The following is an 18659-nucleotide window of genomic DNA, read 5'->3' as shown; positions in this document are numbered from 1 at the left end:
TTCTAGAGAACACAAAAGGTGAATTTGTGAAGAATATTCCAGCTGCTATTTTCCGTATAATGAAAGTAAATGTAAATTGGAGTTGTCAAGCTGCACAATTAGAACAAGCACCATACACTCTTTTATTTTTGCTGCTTGTTCAATTAACAATTAAAATGAACTAAAGCAACACAATTCTAACATTCACTTTCACTAGTTAGTACATAAAGAAATGAGACTTATTTGAGTTACATGGACATGTCTAATTTAGTTGTTTACCCAATTCAAATAGGTTCTTTCTACACAAAGTGTTTCTGTTGAGATCACATAGTAATTTTACGTAATGAAAAATTAAACAGTCAAGTAAAAAAAAAACATTACAACTCTAAAGTGACATTTAACGTATGATGGGTAAACCAATGTGTTCCTTCAGATTCAGTGATAGTTCCTGATTATATATCATGTCAATATGTATTTTGGGAACACATAATGAGGTGACCCATTACTGTAAGGATCTTGACACTGAGGGTTAATTATTGAAATCTGTGGAGCAATTTGTTCATGGAGTCTGAATTTTCTTTTCAAATGCACTGGAATATAAAAATGACACAATGAGCAGAGAGCTGACGTGTTTAATGTTAAAGCTGCGTGATTCGCTCTGTGACGTCACAGATGAGGTACTAGATCACAGGTTTAACATGTCAGTAAACTCATACTGATGTCACGTGTGTTTCTGATGAGCATCAGTATTCACTGAGAGTAAAGCCTCTCCTACATAAATACAATCAAATTAACACACACACACATCACTCAAGGGCAGCCATAAGAGGAACAAACATAAGGACAAATGAACATCTGTTGAATAACACTAGTGAGAAACACACGTCTTCATATGTTTAGTGTGAATGAAATCATAAAGACTTTTATTCCAACAGTCCTGTGATCAGTTTTACTGTTTAACGGCAGCGAAGAGAAACTCTCTCTAGACATCTGAATATGTGCTTTGTGTAAGTGCTTATTTAACAAGCTGTTTATTTAATTCCACACTGAAAAAGCCTCATGCAGCACGTCTATATTAATGGAAAGAAATGTTCAGTTCTGCTGGAGAGGATGTCAAAAACAAATAAAACACAATCGTTTTAGGGGGTTTGTGTCATCGGACATCTGTAAAACTGTTGAAATGGTTTCAGGCCGTTCTCTCATTGCTGTGTGACCAGTATCACTCGTCTTCATCATCTTCGTCCTCCTCGCCGTCAGAGAGCGCAGGGCACGGAATCATCTGTCTGTATCCGTCCAGCCATTTCTCCAGCATCTGGGTAACAAGCGGGTGATGTCTGCGTCTGCTGCTCTTCTGTAACGCCGCCAACATCCCGCCGTCAGTCACGACACAATCGCACCAGTGCCTGAGCAAACACTGCTGCTGCTCCTCGCTGCCCATCTGCAACACACACAGTTATATTAACACAAAACATATATTAACTCTAGTCAGAATGTGTAAATTGCACAAAATCCTAAACTGATGCACCGATGTATCGGCCGCTGATATTTAAAACCATCAGCAAATCGGTTTTAAGCATGAAAATGCTGATATGAAAAACCGATGATTCATTTAAAATTCATCACCACACTTTGTAAAAAGCTGAAACTGTGAATTCAAATGCGTAATCCAGAAATAATAATAGCCACAGAATGTAGAAGGGTTGGCACTCTTAAGAACATGTAATATTTAATGTTTAATCATTCTCGTTCTCACATTAATGAGGAAAAGCCGTCGTTACATGACAGTTGTCAAAGCAACACTTCCCTATAAATGATTAGGTAAAACATTGAGACATTGGTATGATATCCATTAAGGCTACATGATTCATTGAGATAAAATTGAAATCACAATATGCGTGATTACTAAACATTGAAAGCTTAAAAATTGACTCTTTTCAGCAATTCAGTCAGTATTGAGTAAGCAAGCGGCGCTCTCTAGCGGTCTGGATGGCAGTATCCATTATACCACTATAATACAGAATTTAAAAGGCCGTTTTGTTCCTTTGGTTAACACTTATTTTTCCATAATGTGGTTGAGATTTCCTTGGAATTGCCCAACATATGCATAATACGAATTTGTACAGTATACAGTACATATACTTGCATGGAAAATGAGATTTCTGTTGTTTTGAACGGCACAATCAAAATGTACAAACATCATGCTATGATATTTAGTTAGTTTTCATATATGTTTTATCTTTATATTGTTCATTGTGGCCCTCTTTAAAACCTTGTGTTCTACAGATCCAATATATGTTCACTAGAAATTATTTATTTTTAGAGTAATGAAATCTTTTGAACCTCTTGTATATTTAAAAAATATAATTCCTGAGCAAAACAGTGCTCTTATGACAAAATAAGTGACAAAATATCGGTATCAGCCAATAATTTGTTCATATTGGTGCATCCCTAGTCTAAATGTGAGTTCAGAACAGAGTCACTTCTAAAAGTAGCTCATACTTCAGTATTTTAGGAGCTCACTTTTCTCATCTGTTTAACCTTGTGCAACCCCGTGTCCACACGTGTGGACGTTGCATTTTAGCTTCGCTATATGCAATGCATAATTTAAATGAATTAAAACCGACTGAATACTGCTCACAAGACTGTACATTGTCATTTAAGGGTTAAACTTATGCCGCATCACATGACACAACAGCACGACGTTGATTTCCGTGAAGCGCTTCTATGGGCGCTGCGCCAACAAACGTGCCTCTGGTAAGACCACTCAAAGTTTTTTGATTGAAACCTGTTTGGTTGTAAAGAGTAGAGTCTCTAGTTTCATTTGAATCCATTCATTTTTCACGTGTCAACGCACTGATAAACGCTGATAAATGAAGTCCACAGATGTGGAAAATGGGACCTTATTCCCTCAATACTTGAGAAAACATGTTAGTTATTTTGAATAACTTTCAACATTAACACATCTGTGGATCATTTCACTATATTTCTATATACATTTTGTTATATTTTATCACTGTACAATACAGTTGTATTCATTAACATTAGTAAATGCATTCCTATATATTAACTGTGCATTATCACATTGAGAATAAATGTATTCATGCAAAAGCTGAAAAATGTTGCTTTCAGAGGCTTTATATGGAGTTAGACCACTCAACATGTTTGACAGACATGGGACAATGAAAATAAGTTCAGATTCAGAATTTTATAATGTGTAATTTTATGTAAACATGGTTGGCAGTGATTGGATGATGCTGGACATTACTTTTAATTAGAATTATTAATTGAGCTTTATAGAAAATCAGCTGTAATGTCTATAACATCTCCTGGAAACAAACTATTTGCTCTAGAAAAAAACAAAAATATGCTTGCTTGTTTATTAGGCGCTACTAGTTACAAATCAAAATGTGAATTGGAAAAAGCACACAGCAGTCACACTCGGGTCTCAGGAGGTTAATGTAACATTAAATGTATTAATCATTCATAAGTTTGACACGTTTAAATAACTGTTAATAGTTTGTAAATTTTTTAAAATACTTGACTCTATGATTAAAGTTTGGTCTGTGTGATAAATCTCAAGATCTCAAGGAAGTGGGAGCCGGGTAAACAATCGAACGTGAGTTTGTTTTTCTCATACTTTTCAATGTTAACATAAAGCTTTGCTTTTCAGCATAACACAACACGCACATCCACACTGATGCGTGCATCTCTCTCTCTCCCCTCCGGCGGTCTGGACTCCCTTTTTATCCCTCTCCAGCTCTCACTGTAACACAGAACAGCTGTTAGAGATCATTTCCCACAGGTGTCAATCCTTACCGGCCAGGCCCACATCACCACATACCCCCATTACCGCCGGGGAGCCATCCTGCTTGTGACTTACTTCTCCCCCCCCCATTTCTAGAGAGGAAATCCACCACAGCCATCTGCACCCCCGGCCTGTGGACCACCTCGAACTTAAAAGGTTGGAGAGCCAGATACCAATGGGAGATCCATGCGTTGGTATCCTTTATGCAATGGAGCCACTATAGCGGAGCGTAGTCTGAACAGAGAGTGAAAGAATGCCCCAACAGATAGTACCAGAGGGTGAGGACCGCCCACTTGATGGCCAAACACTCCTCTATCGTGCTGTACTTGGTCTCCCTCAGTGAGAATTTGCGACTAATGTACAGCATGGGGTGCTCCTCCCCCTCCACCTTCTGGGACAGTACCGCTCCCAACCCCTTGTCCGATGCGCCCGTCTGCAAGATTAAAGGGAGACAGAAGTCAGGAGAGTGCAATAATGGCCCGTCGCAAAGTGCAGCTTTCACCCATGTGAACACCTGCTGACACGACTCCAGATCTGGTGCCCCTTTTTGGTCAGATCAGTCAGCGGGCTCAAACCTGTGATAGTAGCCAGCCAGCCCCAGGAACTGTCTCACCTCCTTTTTGGTCTAAGGTCTCTGGCAGGCTGCAATTGCTGCAGTCTTATACATTTGGGGCTGCACCTGCCCATGACCCTGGGCTGGTCCAGTCACTGTGGGATTCTTCTATTACCCCCATATCCAGCATGGCCTTTAATTCTCCCCACTTTTTTTTGTGCTCGGGTAATCGGTAGGGAAGACTACATACCACTACCCCTTGGGTCATTTCGATATGGCGCTCAATGAGATTCATACAAATGGGAAGAGGCGAGAACACGTCAGCGAATTCTCCTTGCAACCTCTGTGATTTGGGATGGTGAGAGGTGGTCTCCACAAGTGACCAGGGCGACTCGATCGGTGACTTAAGTTCACCTCCGGTCCGAGCTCCTCCCTCTCCGGAACCACCGTCTCCAAAGTCACAGGGACCACCTCTCTCCAAGGTTTTAGGAGGTTGAGGTGGTAAATATGATGTGCTCCACCTCCATCCATTAATTTCACCTCATAATCGATTTTTCAGACTCGCTGTGTGACCTCAAAGGGTCCTTGCCACTTGGCAAGTAATTTAGAGCTTAATATAGGGAGAAATACAAGGACTTTATCTCCCAGTGTAAATTCCCGTAGCCAAGTACCCCTATTATACAGGAATTCGGAATCCCCACTTGGGAGATTATTTTCACTTCATGCTGAAATGTTGTGCAGAGGCACTGCTTTCGGATATTGTGTTGCATAGTCCACCAGAACCAATACAAAGCGATGTCTGTGTGCCACTCCAGCAGACCGGCCCAGACTTCACGCCCCCACACCCGCAGCAACAGATTTACAGCCTGTGGGGGAGATCGGAGAGGGTTCGGGGAAACTGGCAGGATGAACGGCTCACGGGACCGGGGAACCAGGTTTGGGGTAGGAATTCCCCGTTTCTGGGGAACAGGATGAGGAGAAGGGGAGGGAAGAGAGGGAGAGAGAGAGAGAGAAGAAAAGGGCTCGCCAGCCCACGAATACGCTGCCATACGGTCCTCAGCCAGCTGGACCTCCCCACCCAGTGACACCGGTTGGTGGCACTGGACACACTCCGCTGTCCTTTTCGGTAGCCAGGTGATGAACTGCTCCAGTACCACCAAATCGAGTATCTCCTCAGTGTCGTGATCTTCAACCAGCAGCCACCTCCGGCAGGTGTCACGGAGCTGTCATGCGAATGTGAATGGGCAGCCAAGCTCACTGTGCGTCAGCGAGCGGAAGTGTTGGCGTTGTTGCACTGGGCTTTGGCCGGCCCGTTGCAGGATGGCTTTCTTCAGATCTTTGTACACCAGGAGGTTGGCCACAGGAAGTTGTTGGGCTGTGAGTTGGGCTTTCCCGTACAACAGCAGCAGTAGGCGGACCGCCCACTGGGTGCTCAGCCACTTCCAGGCTTCGGCCATCCACTCGAAGAGCTCGATAAAAGCCTCCGGGTTGTCCCATCTTGGTCAGGGTGACGTGTGGCACGGTCATGAGTGGGTCTGGGGTCGCGGCTGAAGACCCCTCCTGGTGTACCAAGCTCTGTAATACTGGTCCTCCGCTTGAGCCTGGAACCGCTGCTCCTGTTCCATACGCAGCTCAAGCAGAGACTGCTGTTGGGCTTGGTGGATGCTGGTGAGGGTCTTGAACATTTCGGCCAACGGTGAGGACTCCATGATGGCATTTTCTTGCTCCTCATCCCGGGTTTCGGCACCACTGTGATAAATCGCTAGTTCTCTTTACGAAGGAGGAAGCGGGAGCCGGGTAAACAATCGAACGTGAGTTTGTTTTTCTCATACTTTTCAATGTTAACATAAAGCTTTGCTTTTCAGCATAACACACATCCACACTGCTGCGTGCATCACTCTCTCTCCCCTCCGGCGGTCTGGACTCCCTTTTTATCCCTCTCCAGCTCTCACTATAACACAGAACAGCTGTTAGAGATCATTTCCTACAGGTGTCAATCCTTACCGTTCTTCCTCTCCAAGCCTCACTCTCCACTGACTTCGCTCAGCCACATCACCACAGTCTGTTACAGTTTAATACATATTTTTGAGATTTTGCACATTATCGTCAACTAAAATGTTATGTCGAATAAATTAATGAACATGACATGTTGAAATCTTGACTAAGTTAAAAAGGACATTTTCATCAAAAGACAAAAATTATGACTACAATAAAAAAAAAAAACTGTGTGACAGCTGTCCTCCATTGTTTACTGTTGTTAAACAAACAGTTGTTTAATTGCATATGAGTGTGTATCTGCATTCCCCCTTTTTTTAACGAGCGTCACTTTTTGCCCCCTGGAATTGATTTTCAGGGGCACGTTTTACCTTTTCGTACTGCATTTTATTTTTCATCAACAGTATTTTGTGAATCTGTGAATGATGGTGAAGTGAGATTGTGATCTGTGGCGCTCGTGACTGCAATACATTTATGGCCGTCAACTTTATGTGTAGCTCACATTCCGCTAGGCCACGCAGGCTATAAGATCATATTAACCAATGGGAAAAAAGCTATTTAAGCATTGTGTTAACAAGCTAACACACACGTCTGGCTCCGTTCAACTATGTAATGAATGAACGTTACATTTATATAGTACTTTTCTGACACTACACTCAAAGCACTTTACACAGTGAACAGGGGACTCTCCTCAACCACCACCACCAGTGTGCAACAGCAGCCATAGTGTGCCAGTACACTCACCACACACCAGCTATTGGTGGAGAGGAGTAGAATTACTGAGCCAATTAATGGATGGGGATTATTAAGAAGCCATGATTGATAAGGGCTAATGGGGGTAATTTGGCTACTCTTTTCGAGAAGTGTCAAGATATTTTTAATGACCATAGAGTCAGGACCTCGGTTTTACGTCTCATCCGAAGGACGGTGCCTTTTTACAGTATAGTGTCTCCGTCACTATACTGGGGTATTAGGACCCACAAAGACCGCAGGGTGAGCACCCCTTGCTGGCCTCTCTAACACCTCTTCCAGCAGCAACCTTAGTTTCCCCAGGAGGTCTCCCATCCAGGTACTGACCAGGCTCAGCCCTGCTTAGCTTCAGTGGGCAACCAGTCTTGATCTACAGGGTGATATGGCTGCTGACATATAATGGCCTGTTTTCACAATCCAAACAATTTCCCATTGATAAAATCAAGTCTCATGTACATTTTCCTGTTTCTATTGGAACTACGTCACATTATGAACATAAAATGGGTTGCAAATGACACTTCATGTTGACTTATGTTATGAATCGTGGTCAGATATCGAGAAATTTCAGAAATCAAGCTTGTGTGTGTTTACCTCTTGTGCTGACAGGAAGTGGATCTGCAAAAGTTTCCTCTCACTGTCCACCAGCGGGAGGAAGGTCACGGTGACATCATCATCAGTGTTGAAGTTGGCGCCTGCGCCACGATTATCATAGCCTTTGGTTTCCATGCCAACCAGAGCAGAAAAGTGGCCTCTGGTGTAACCGAGGGCGATTGGACTTTTCCAGCAAAAGCTCTGTTCCCATAGCAACGGCAGGTAAACACCTGGACACACACACACAGCTGTATCACTGACACACACTGCAAGTTCACACATGAAGATGAAATGACACTGATTTTCTCACCTTGAAATCGAGTGTAGCCTAAAGTCTCTCCACGGAAGCTCTTGTAATACTTCACACCGTAAACGATGATGGGTCGCCGCAGGATATGAGCCAGAACAAATATATGAGTCTGTTCTAAACTCGCCCCAGGCTACAGACAGAGAGACAACAGCCATCAATTAATAACGATCAATTATAATAACTGAACACTTGATGTCTTTATTTCTTAACCAAAACACAGACATGTAAACGAGTAACTGCAAGCTACGACTGCTTTGTGGTACTCATTTGAACTGACTACACGCACAGACGTGGACTGTATGCATGCTGTGCTGATGACAAAATTTGCGTCATGCGGAAAACTGAAGTATACTTTGGCCTTTAATCTTTTGGCTTTGATCTCACAGTGCATCACAATATTTTTATGGAGCTGATCTGCTGACCTCAAAACAGAAAATGTCTGTGTGAAAGTGTCAATCTACACATCTACACGTGTGACTCGAGTCCACAAGTACTTCCTGTGTGTGTACCTGACTGGCGAGGTTGAGGATAAAGGTCCAGTCCTCCTGCCACTGTTCTTCTCGCAGAGAGAAATGAAGCCCAAAACTCTGCGAATACCACGATTCCCACTCCTTCCAGCGATTGTAGAACCTGTTCACACAAACACACATATATATATATATATATATATATATAATTACAGGGTAAAAACAGTATGTGTGTGAAGAAACTACAAAACACTATTTCACAGTTTTTGTCATGATGAATGTGAATGTGTCATGAAGTATTTTTCCCATTAATTTTCATAAAATCCTTCATAAAAGAGTTGTGTGCACCATGAGCCAAACCAACCAGCAGCGAGGTGAATCACAACATTATAAACTTTGATTTGAAGCAAAAAAGTATTTGAAAATTAGACAAAAAGACAAAAGATACAAGACTGTGTACTTAACGTGTTTAATGAGGGAATGAACTACAATCCCATGAAGCACTACGAATGGTGTAATTCAATTAAAAACGATGACTGTTGATTATAAGGGTAGAAAATGACACATTTCAAGTTTATTGCAGAATTTTCAGATATGTATAAATAAGTAGATTGAGAGTTTATGGAGAGCAAATTGATTGCCTCATTCACAGTGCATCATGGGAGAGGACGGTCGCTGCAGAGCTCTTCTGGCGCACTTTGTTGGTCGAGACTCTCTGATTGGTGGATCTTTCTCTTCAGGATCATGGGTAGTGTAGTTCTTCACCAGGAATTCCACTAACATTTTTGTTTTAAATGAAGTTAAAATAATGAAGACTGATGGATTCAACAGAAGCATATACCATCGATTAACAACCTTAGAGCTCACGGTAGGTCTGTCTTTAAAGGGGCTTTCATACTAGCACTTTTGGTGTGCACCCGGGTTCGAATGATGTCAAAGTTCAGTTTGTTTGGATGAAGTGAATGCTGTTTTCCGCTTGGAAAGGTGGTCTGGGGTTCCAGTAAGGTTTGCTGCTGATATGAACGCAATCGTACCAAATCACGGAAGTGAACCGCTATTGATGATGTACAATTTGCATCTTTGCAGGCTCCCGATTGCAATTATTATGGTGTAATGCATTTCTGCATCCGTGGCAGACAAACATAATTGTCGTTTTGTGCATGTAAAGTTTTGGTGGGTAATCTAGAGATAATTAATAACACAGCGAAGCTGACATCTTCTTGAGTTGTTACCGAGTTACAGTGGTAAACTGCTGATGCTTGTTCTCGCATTGATGATGTAATCAGACCACAGTTCGGACCCAAAAAATATGATGTGAACAGAGACCAGCGGGGGGCAGGGGGAGGAAATGAACTCGGATTTGGTCCAAGCAATCTAACCAAGTGTGGAAGCACCCTAAAGGTTTATAAGTTATCGTTAAGAATCAATTCTCCAATGGAGAAAATGAAAGGGATTTTAATTTCCGGAATGCTATTTAAAACTCTGGCTCTATGGGACAGCTTCAGTGTAGTTAGCGATGTTTTGTTAGTAGCTTGAGGCTTCAAAACTAGTTTCAAATTAGTACGGTGTGTGTTTGTATGCTCTCACCAGTGTGAGCAGTCGTGTAAACTGTCATGTAGAGTTTTTCTCAGTACAGAGTCTTTATCATAAATGCCCCATGTGGCCTGTAGAACAGAGTCAAGCAGACAGTCTCCAGCAGTTCTGTTCCACAAAGCGTACAGACGACTGTCGAGGCGAGTGCCCAACTCCAGAGACCAATTGATCACTGCAGACTCCTCCTCCAGCTCTGAACAAACACATATATACATGAGCAACAATACACAGAACACACCCCTCAACAGAGCACATTCATTACGCAGGAAAACACTCCTGAAATGTGGTGAAACAGTCTCACCTTTCTGGACGTCTCGATCGAGCACTTCATCAAAGAGCTTCTCCTGAACGGCTGGAGGAAGATCTTCAATGTCTGTCACACATAAAACAACAAGCTGAAGTTGCATGAATAATAATGACATCATTCATTCAGTTAAACAAGTTGTCAAAACAACAACCATTCAGTATTTAGACTGATGCAAGTCGCTCAAACCATCACACTAACGGCTCTCGGCTCATTTTGAATCAGATATGACTGGAAATGATTCGCTGCTCAGTATGTGAGTCAGTAGTTAAACCGATTCAAACCGATAAGTGAGTTTGAGAGCGATTCAGTCAGAAATCAAATCACTTTTATTGTCACTTCACCTTATACACGAGTGCAGCGGTGAGTGAATAGGATAAGAATCGTTTATAAGAGTCATTTGTTTGTAAATGGGACTGGTCACATTGTGTGTGTGTGTGTGTGTGTGTGTGTGTGAGAATGTGTGTGTGTGTGTGCGTGCGCACTCACCAGCCGGCAGTGTGAATGTGACCAAATCTGTGAGGAAGTAGCAGTTGAAATCTCCCTTGCGCTGGTGCAGAGATGCGCTGATCTCTCTGCGGATCTGCTCCGTCAGTTCAGGACAAACCATCGCTGGGATGCATTTGACAGCGCGCTGCGACACCTGCAACCACAAACACATCATCATCAGTGCTGCAGGACAAACTCATTTACACACTCATTTACTCGTGCATCAACCAATCAGATACCTCTGTGAGGAGAATGGCCAGCATGTCCTGTCTCTGAAAGCGGATGGAGAGATGAACGAGTGTGAAGCCGCTGTCAAACGCTGAGGGTCGATTGAGCAGACGCACCTCATCAGGAGTCAGCTGACGGGCGATGTCCCCACCTGATGACTTATAGGCCTCCACCGCAGACAGGTCACCTTCAACTACACCTACACACACACACACATGATTTATGATCATCTTGTCATGATTAGTGGTGTTTGTTAAGTCAATCATCACTATTACTGTTGTAATTATGGTAGTTACGGTTAATGATTGGAACAAACCAAAGTTAGAGATAAAATTAATTTTTACACAGAATATATATATATATTCACATTTTTTTGAAATTGCTTGCGGAGGGGGCCTGGGTAGCTCAGTGGTAAAAGACGCTGGCTATCACCACTGGAGTTCGCTAGTTCAAATCCCAGGGCGTGCTGAGTGACTCCAGCCAGGTCTCCTAAGCACCCAAATTAGCCCGGTTGCTAGGGAGGGCAGAGTCACATGGGGTAACCTCCTCGTGATCACTATAATGTGGTTCGTTCTCGGTGGGGCGCGTGGTGAGTTGTGCGTAGTTGTCGTGGTGGATGGCGTGCAGCCTCCACACGCGCTACGTCTCCATGGCAACGCGCTCAACAAGCCACGTGATAAGATCAGTGTCAGTGCAGTCTACAGTACAAACTACACACTTTCTGATGAGTGTCAATGATGTGGTTATGAAAAAAATGGAAATCAATGAAAAAGTCACAAGTGTCAGTGCAGTGCAGTGACCTCCTGTGATACAACAGACTCTAAAAAGAAAATTCAGAGACAGAAATATGGCTGTACAGTGTGAATGTCAAAGGTCAGTTGAGAGAGTTCCACTGTTAATCTCCACATATGACATCACTGCAGGGAAATAAAGACTTTACAATGCAAAGCTGCTATCTGCTGTAACCCAGTGGTTAGTTCTGTCAGTGATCTCACACAGAACGTTTGTGAAAGTTCAAGACATCAGAGAAACTCAAGTTTTGTTTGAGGCACTTAAGCCCAAAGTATACTTCGGCACAAGATGCGTGATGCAAATCTCGTCATCAGCAGAGTGCTCGAGCACTGAACGCACACAGCCCAACATTTCTATCCGTGTATCTTTGAACGTGCAGAATGTGTATGTGCCTGGAATTATTTGCATTAATTAGTGGGTCCACAAGGTGTCAAAACTCACATTTGAGCTGTTGTTGTCATGAAGAAGCGCTAGAAGATGTAATCGCTGCTAAATAACAGGAGATGATGGTAAAAACAACAACAATTGACGAGGAGGTCTGGAGATACCTGTATAACTCGAGTCTGAAAGAATATAAAGACATCTTTATGGGTCTAAACTCCTGAAGAGAAATAGTCAGGTGTCCAGTAGCAGTCGTAGCGTGCATGTGCCAAACGCCTGTGTATGCGTGCACCGTCAAATGGAGTATACTTTGACAGGGTCACGTTCAGCTGTATGCAGACGCTGAGCATTCGCATCAAAATCGAAGTATACTTTGGGCTTTAGTAGCAAGTAGATTATATTCAATATTCATGAACAGAGCTTATATTACACTTTATCTGTGAAACAATCTGCACTTTTTCTGACTTCTGATCACAAATTCTACACATCATTTCTTCAGTGTTCAGTGTGCCGGGTCTTCCGGAAACAAAAGATAAGGAAAGCACAGGGCCCAGACGGTGTTTCACCCACTTGTATAAAATCCAGTGCTGACCAGCTGGCCCCCATCTTCACACAGATCTTCAACAGATCATTAGATCAGTGTGAAGTTCCCTGCTGCTTCAAACACTCCACAATCATTCCTGTCCCAAAGAAACCCAAGATCAAAGAACGTAACGACTACTGACCTGTCGCCCTGACGTCTGTGGTCATGAAATCATTTGAGAGACTGGTGTTGGCCCACCTGAATGACATCAATGAACCCTTTCTGAATCCCCTGCAGTTTGCTTATCGAGCAAACAGGTCTGTGGATGATGCAGTCAACATGGGATTGCATCATATCCTGCAATATCTGGACAGACCAGGGACATATGCAAGGATCCTTTTTGTGGACTTCAGTTCAGCTTTCAACACCATCATCCCAGCTATTCCCCAGACTAAATTACACCAACTCTCTGTTCCCACATCTATCTGTCAGTGGATTACCAGCTTTCTGACAGATAGGCAGCAGTTAGTGAGACAAGGGAAACTCACTTCCAGCACATGTACGATCAGCACTGGTGCCCCCCAGGGATGTGTGCTCTCCCCACTACTCCTCTCCCTATACACAAATGACTGCATCACCAAGGACCCCTCTGTCAAGCTCCTGAAGTTTGCAGATGACACCACTGTCATCGGCCCCATCCGAGATAACGATGAGTCTGCATACAGAAGGGAGGTTGAACAGCTGGCTGTCTGGTGCAGTCAAAACAACCTTGAGCTGAACACGCTTAAAACGGTGGAGATGATTGTGGACTTTAGGAGGAACACCCCAACACTGACCCCCCTCACCATTCTGAACAGCACTGTGGCAGCAGTGGAGTCATTCAGGTTCCTGGGCACTACCATCTCAGAGGACCTGAAGTGGGAGACCCACACTGACTCCATATTGAAAAAGGCCCAGCAGAGGTTGTACTTCCTTCACCAGTTGAGGAAATTCAACCTGCTAATCCAGTTCTACTCAACAGTCATTGAGTCTGTCCTCTGCACTTCAATAACTGTCTGGTTTGGTTCAGCTACAAAATCGGACATCAGAAGACTACAAAGGACAGTTCGGACTGCTGAGAGGATTATTGGTTTCCCCCCTGCCCCCCCTTCAATAACTATACACTTCCAGAGTGAGGAAAAAGGCTGGAAAAATCACTCTGGACCCCACTCAACCTGCCCACTACCTCTTTGAACTGTTGCCTTCTGGCCGACGCGTCAGAGCTCTGAGCAGCAGAACCGTCAGGCACAAGAACAGTTTTTTCCCCTCAGGTTATCCATCTCATGAACAGTTAAAACTGCCCTACTGAGCAATAACTAATGTGCAATACACAGCTTAATCTATTTATATTTATTCAACATACCATACCTCTTCTGCCATTACATTCCCTTGCACTATCTGTATATAACAGATTTGTATTTGTACATTGTACATATATATATATATATATATATTTTTGTCTTACTGTGTATTTCTATATATACTTACATTTTCGATTTGCATTTTATTTTTGTTCTATTTTTAGTATTATCTCTGTCTTGTTGTTGTATTGTTTGTGAACTGGAAGCTTCTGTCACCAAGACAAATTCCTTGTATGTGTAAGAATACTTGGCAATAAAGCTCATTCTGATTCTAATTCTATTATGATTAGGGCAGGGTATTGATACAGATTTCCTAATTCAATTTAATTCCGATTCACAAGCTTTCGATTCAATTCTGATTAATTTGGGTATATTTCAATTTATTTTGCTTTCATATGAAAGAAATCCTCTCTCAGCTAATGCTGTTGATTATACAGAGGACCTTCTCACTTGGTACATTTTGAAAATATTAATTTTACAAATTTTATCAATTTATCAGTTTCATCATTTTAGGCACATTTTAGCTTTTTACAAATTTACAAATTCCATGTATTGAATCAATATATATGAAATTGAAATCTTGGATTTGCATTTATTATATTGCAAGTATGTATTTTGTTACATATTTATTTTTTCCACACATAATTTGTATCTATTTACAAGTATTTACATCAACATGTGGAACAAGTGTTAAAACGGTACTCTCTCTTTAAGCACACTTAAACTCTTTAAGTTTTAAATCAATAACTGACTGTAAAGAACAGAAAGGATATTAAAAGAGACATTATTCAGTTACAAATGGATTGTGTGGGTGTCGTCTTTGGACACACACTACACAGAACAACTTTTATTCTCAACAGACGTTTACATGTTCACCAACACTCTGATTATTGCAATAATCCGAGTATAAGAAATAATCAGATTAAGAAGTTTACATGATTCGGGCAAATCCCGTTTACATGCTTGTGACGAGGAGGAGGGCGGGGCCGGGCCGTGACTACGCTTGCCCGGCCCCCAGTCAGGCTAATCAGTGGAGGAGAGGGATAAGTGCGGCGAGATGCGGCAGTTCGAGAGAGAGAGCTACAGGCAGCTGCCCTGTATGCGTTTGTGTTTGTGCTTTATCTTTATGTCTTAGTGTCTCATTAAACATTACTTTGATGCTTCGTCCGGTTCCCCCCGTCTCCTTTCCATTGAACCTTGTAACTTTGGTGCCAAAAGCCAGGAAGGGGGAGGGATTCGCTTTCGTGGAGTTCTCGCCACTACCAGCTAACCCAGGAGCAGCCGCGGCCGTCCGCCCGGGAACAGAGATGTCACTGCCGGCCGCCGAGGATCTGAGGCACACTGCCATTTCCCCCCCCCCATAGATAAAGAATAGAGAAAAAAAGAAAAGAGGGGGGGTGGAGCGTGACTGTCTGCCCGGGGCCGGAGGACCCACTACCGTCCACCGGGGAGGAGTGAGCTGTCGTCCGCCAGAGGTTGGGGAGTGGCTGACGGCCGGACGACAGAGTATCTGGGCGCTGGGGAACCAGGTATTTCCTCTCTCTCCTCTCACTCTCTCGCTCCGCTTTGCCTTTTCCCTCTCCTCTTTTTTTGTTTTTTGTTTTTCCCTCCCCTCGTCCCCCTCCCCAGCCCTAGAGAGGCGGGGAAAAGCCTGTTAATGCAGCTTCTTCTGTTTCATGATGTTTTTGAACCTGTGCTTGAATGTAACATCATCCGTCTGCAGCACTGGCGCACTTTGGTCAGAGTGGAAGAAATGCGATTAAAGCGTTTACATGCCTGTATAAAGCGTTTAAAATAGGAGTACTCCACATATCTTACTGTGATTATCATTACTCTGATTATTTGCATATTCGCAGTATTCTGTTTACATGAGCTACAGTTTAATCATAGTATTGCCTTAATCGCATTATGAGGGTGCATGTAAACGTAGCCAATCACTGCTGATCTCAACATTTTACAGCTAGTGGAGAATCACTGATATCTTTAGTCGCATATAGTGAAATTTGGTCTCATATCCGAGTGATTTACTCACATTGAAGAGGGCTGCCACTTAGAGTAATAGATCAATCTTGGGATTTTGATAATTGAGATCTTATCATGCAAATAACGTTCGCGATTAATTGGAAAATCGATATTTCACCCAGCCCTAACTATCATGAGATCATAGATTTCAGATAAACCCATCCCTAAATGACGCGTAAAAACAAAACAACTTTACTTATCAGTCAGATGATTCTTGGCCCAAATAAACAGCAAAGTGGACCAGACTTCATGCTGATTGTGAATACGAAACTTTCATGTCACCTAACGAGAGCAGTGTACAGAGACAATTACCTGCGCAGGCGTTCAGAAACAGCCAGTCCATTTTCCTCATGCGGTTCCTGATCTGTTTGAGTTTCTTGAAGTCCATCTGTATCTCTTCTTTACCGCCTGTGGCGAGCTCGATCTGCACCTCAGACTCACGTTTAGAGGCCATGGGTGATCGCCGCTGCCCCCCGCTGCACACGCTCCGCACGTGCCTGCGCTGCTGCTCGTTGACCACATATGAGGGCTCCTCGTGCTCAGTCAACTGGATAGCGTCGTTGGGTCTGGGGTGGTCACACACGACGCAGTGCGGGGATTTGGGCCAGTTCTCGTACGTGCAGGCTGAGCAGGTCCAGCATTGAGCCCGGGTGTTAAGTCTGTTCCGGTCGTTGTATTCCTCACAGGGGTCCACGGGTGGTGTGGTTACGGGTCGCCCGCCGGTCCCTGACGTCTGTGGGGTTTCCATGGGGCTGCACACACGCTGCCGGAGACTGCAACACTGAGTGCAGCGGATTGCATGCGGCCAGTTCAGGTAAGTGCACATCAGACAGGACCATTTACCGCTGGGCTCGGACAACTCTGCGGGGCGGATACGAGGTCGGGCGCTGGAATCAGGACAGATGAGAAGACTGCTCTCCCCCCCCTCGGTGTGCACAGGTCCCCACTGGTGTCCGGAGCGTGGGTCGGTGCTGCTCGGGAACAGCTCCTCTGTGATGATGGTTCCGCTGGGCCTCTGAGTCCGACACATGGTGCATTTAATAGCTGACGGCCAGTTTTCATATGTGCAGTACTCGCATGACCACTTTATACACTGCTCTGTCATGGTGGAGAAGCACACACACACACACACACAGACACACACACTCTCTACAGATCTCTCTCTCTCTCTCACACACACACACACACACACACACACACACACACACACACACACACTCTCACATTCAACAGAACACACTCACATCAATCTCACACATACAGACAGGGAGACATCAATCTGCAAACACAGAATGAAAAGATGTGTCAAAAATAGAGAACAATAAAAAAAACTAACATTTATACTAATATTATTACTGTCAGGCCTGTATTAATAACTTTTATACTGTCACAGATGTATCAGTACTACTATTATTACTGTCAGTGAAGTATCGATAATTACATTAGTACTATCAGTGCTGTGAGTATCAATACTAGCACTAATATTATCAGTACTATATGAATAAATACTAACATGAATATTGTCATTATTACTGTCAGTGAAGTATCGATAATTATATTAATACTATTAGTGCTGTATTAATACTAGCACTAAAATTATCAGAACTATATGAATAAATACTAACATGAATACTGTCATTATTACTGTCAGTGAAGTATCGATGATTACATTAATACTATTAGTGCTGTATTAATACTAGCACTAATATTATCAGTACTATAAGAATAAATACTAACATTAATACTGTCAGTACTGTCAACAATTACATTAATACTATTAGTGCTGTATTAATACTAGCACTAATATTATCAGTACTATATGAATAAATACTAACATTTATACTGTCATTATTACTGTCAGTGAAGTATCGATAATTACATTATTACTATCAGTGCTGTATCAATACTAGCGTGAATACTTCCAGAACTTATTATATTGTAAGTGTTCTATTAATACTAACATTAATATTGTCAGTGAGGTGTCAATAATTATTTTAACACTGTCAGTGTTTTAACGTTAATAGTTTGTGAGATGAGTGTCATATATAATTAATCACATTATTATTCAAATATGTAAACACTCACTACAGTCCGCGCGGGCCCTTCATTAAAGTCTTCAGTCACAACAGTAACTCTTTAATGCTGTTTTTCGATCCTCATCGTGTGTTTTGATCTCGGGGTGATGTTTAAACCGATGAATGATATTATGAATCGTTAAATGTTGTTTCTAAGCGCTGATCGTTGATTTAGATGCGGATTTAATGGCGGCGCTGACAAAATAAAGACGACCAGCGTCTCACGCACAGTCACGTACACGTGACCAAACGCGCCGCTGCTGATTGGACAGTTCCAGATCATGTGATCGTCAAAATCCCGCCCTAAAGTGAGAGTGATTAATTGTATTGTGTTGTTATTAGTAGTATTATTTTGTATTACGATTACTGCACCTTACTTTGTTTGTGATTGTTTTTGTGTTC

The 18659-nt window shown here is 42.8% G+C and overlaps 1 protein-coding gene across 1 annotated transcript; it reads right to left on the bottom strand.

Moving 5' to 3' along the window:
- Nucleotides 1-595: 595 nt before the first annotated feature.
- On the bottom strand, nt 596-18481 carry zranb1a (zinc finger, RAN-binding domain containing 1a). The gene is made up of 10 exons (XM_051673599.1): nt 18268-18481; nt 16495-17461; nt 11076-11263; nt 10837-10990; nt 10345-10416; nt 10038-10236; nt 8493-8613; nt 7984-8113; nt 7674-7903; nt 596-1417 (listed from the first exon to the last, which is right to left on the bottom strand). The coding sequence occupies exons 2-10, from the start codon at nt 17285-17287 to the stop codon at nt 1199-1201; spliced, it is 2106 nt and encodes a 701-aa protein (XP_051529559.1). The 5' UTR covers nt 17288-17461; nt 18268-18481; the 3' UTR covers nt 596-1198.
- Nucleotides 18482-18659: the final 178 nt, after the last annotated feature.

The sequence above is a fragment of the Myxocyprinus asiaticus genome, chromosome 36 (assembly GCF_019703515.2).
Source record: "Myxocyprinus asiaticus isolate MX2 ecotype Aquarium Trade chromosome 36, UBuf_Myxa_2, whole genome shotgun sequence".
Classification (NCBI taxonomy): Eukaryota; Metazoa; Chordata; class Actinopteri; order Cypriniformes; family Catostomidae; genus Myxocyprinus; species Myxocyprinus asiaticus.
Note: the sequence above shows the minus strand (reverse complement) of the source record. Positions and strands in the feature narration are given on the sequence as shown.

What these genes read in the sequence shown, in the direction of transcription:
- zranb1a (XM_051673599.1), bottom strand. Translation starts at nt 17,287, where the DNA reads ATGACAGAGCAGTGTATAAAGTGGTCATGCGAGTACTGCACATATGAA. An exon ending in TGGCCATTCTCCTCACAGAG is followed by an intron (nt 10,991 to 11,075) that starts GTATCTGATTGG and finishes TTGTGGTTGCAG; the next exon opens with GTGTCGCAGCGCGCTGTCAA. An exon ending in CGATCGAGACGTCCAGAAAG is followed by an intron (nt 10,237 to 10,344) that starts GTGAGACTGTTT and finishes GTGTTTGTTCAG; the next exon opens with AGCTGGAGGAGGAGTCTGCA.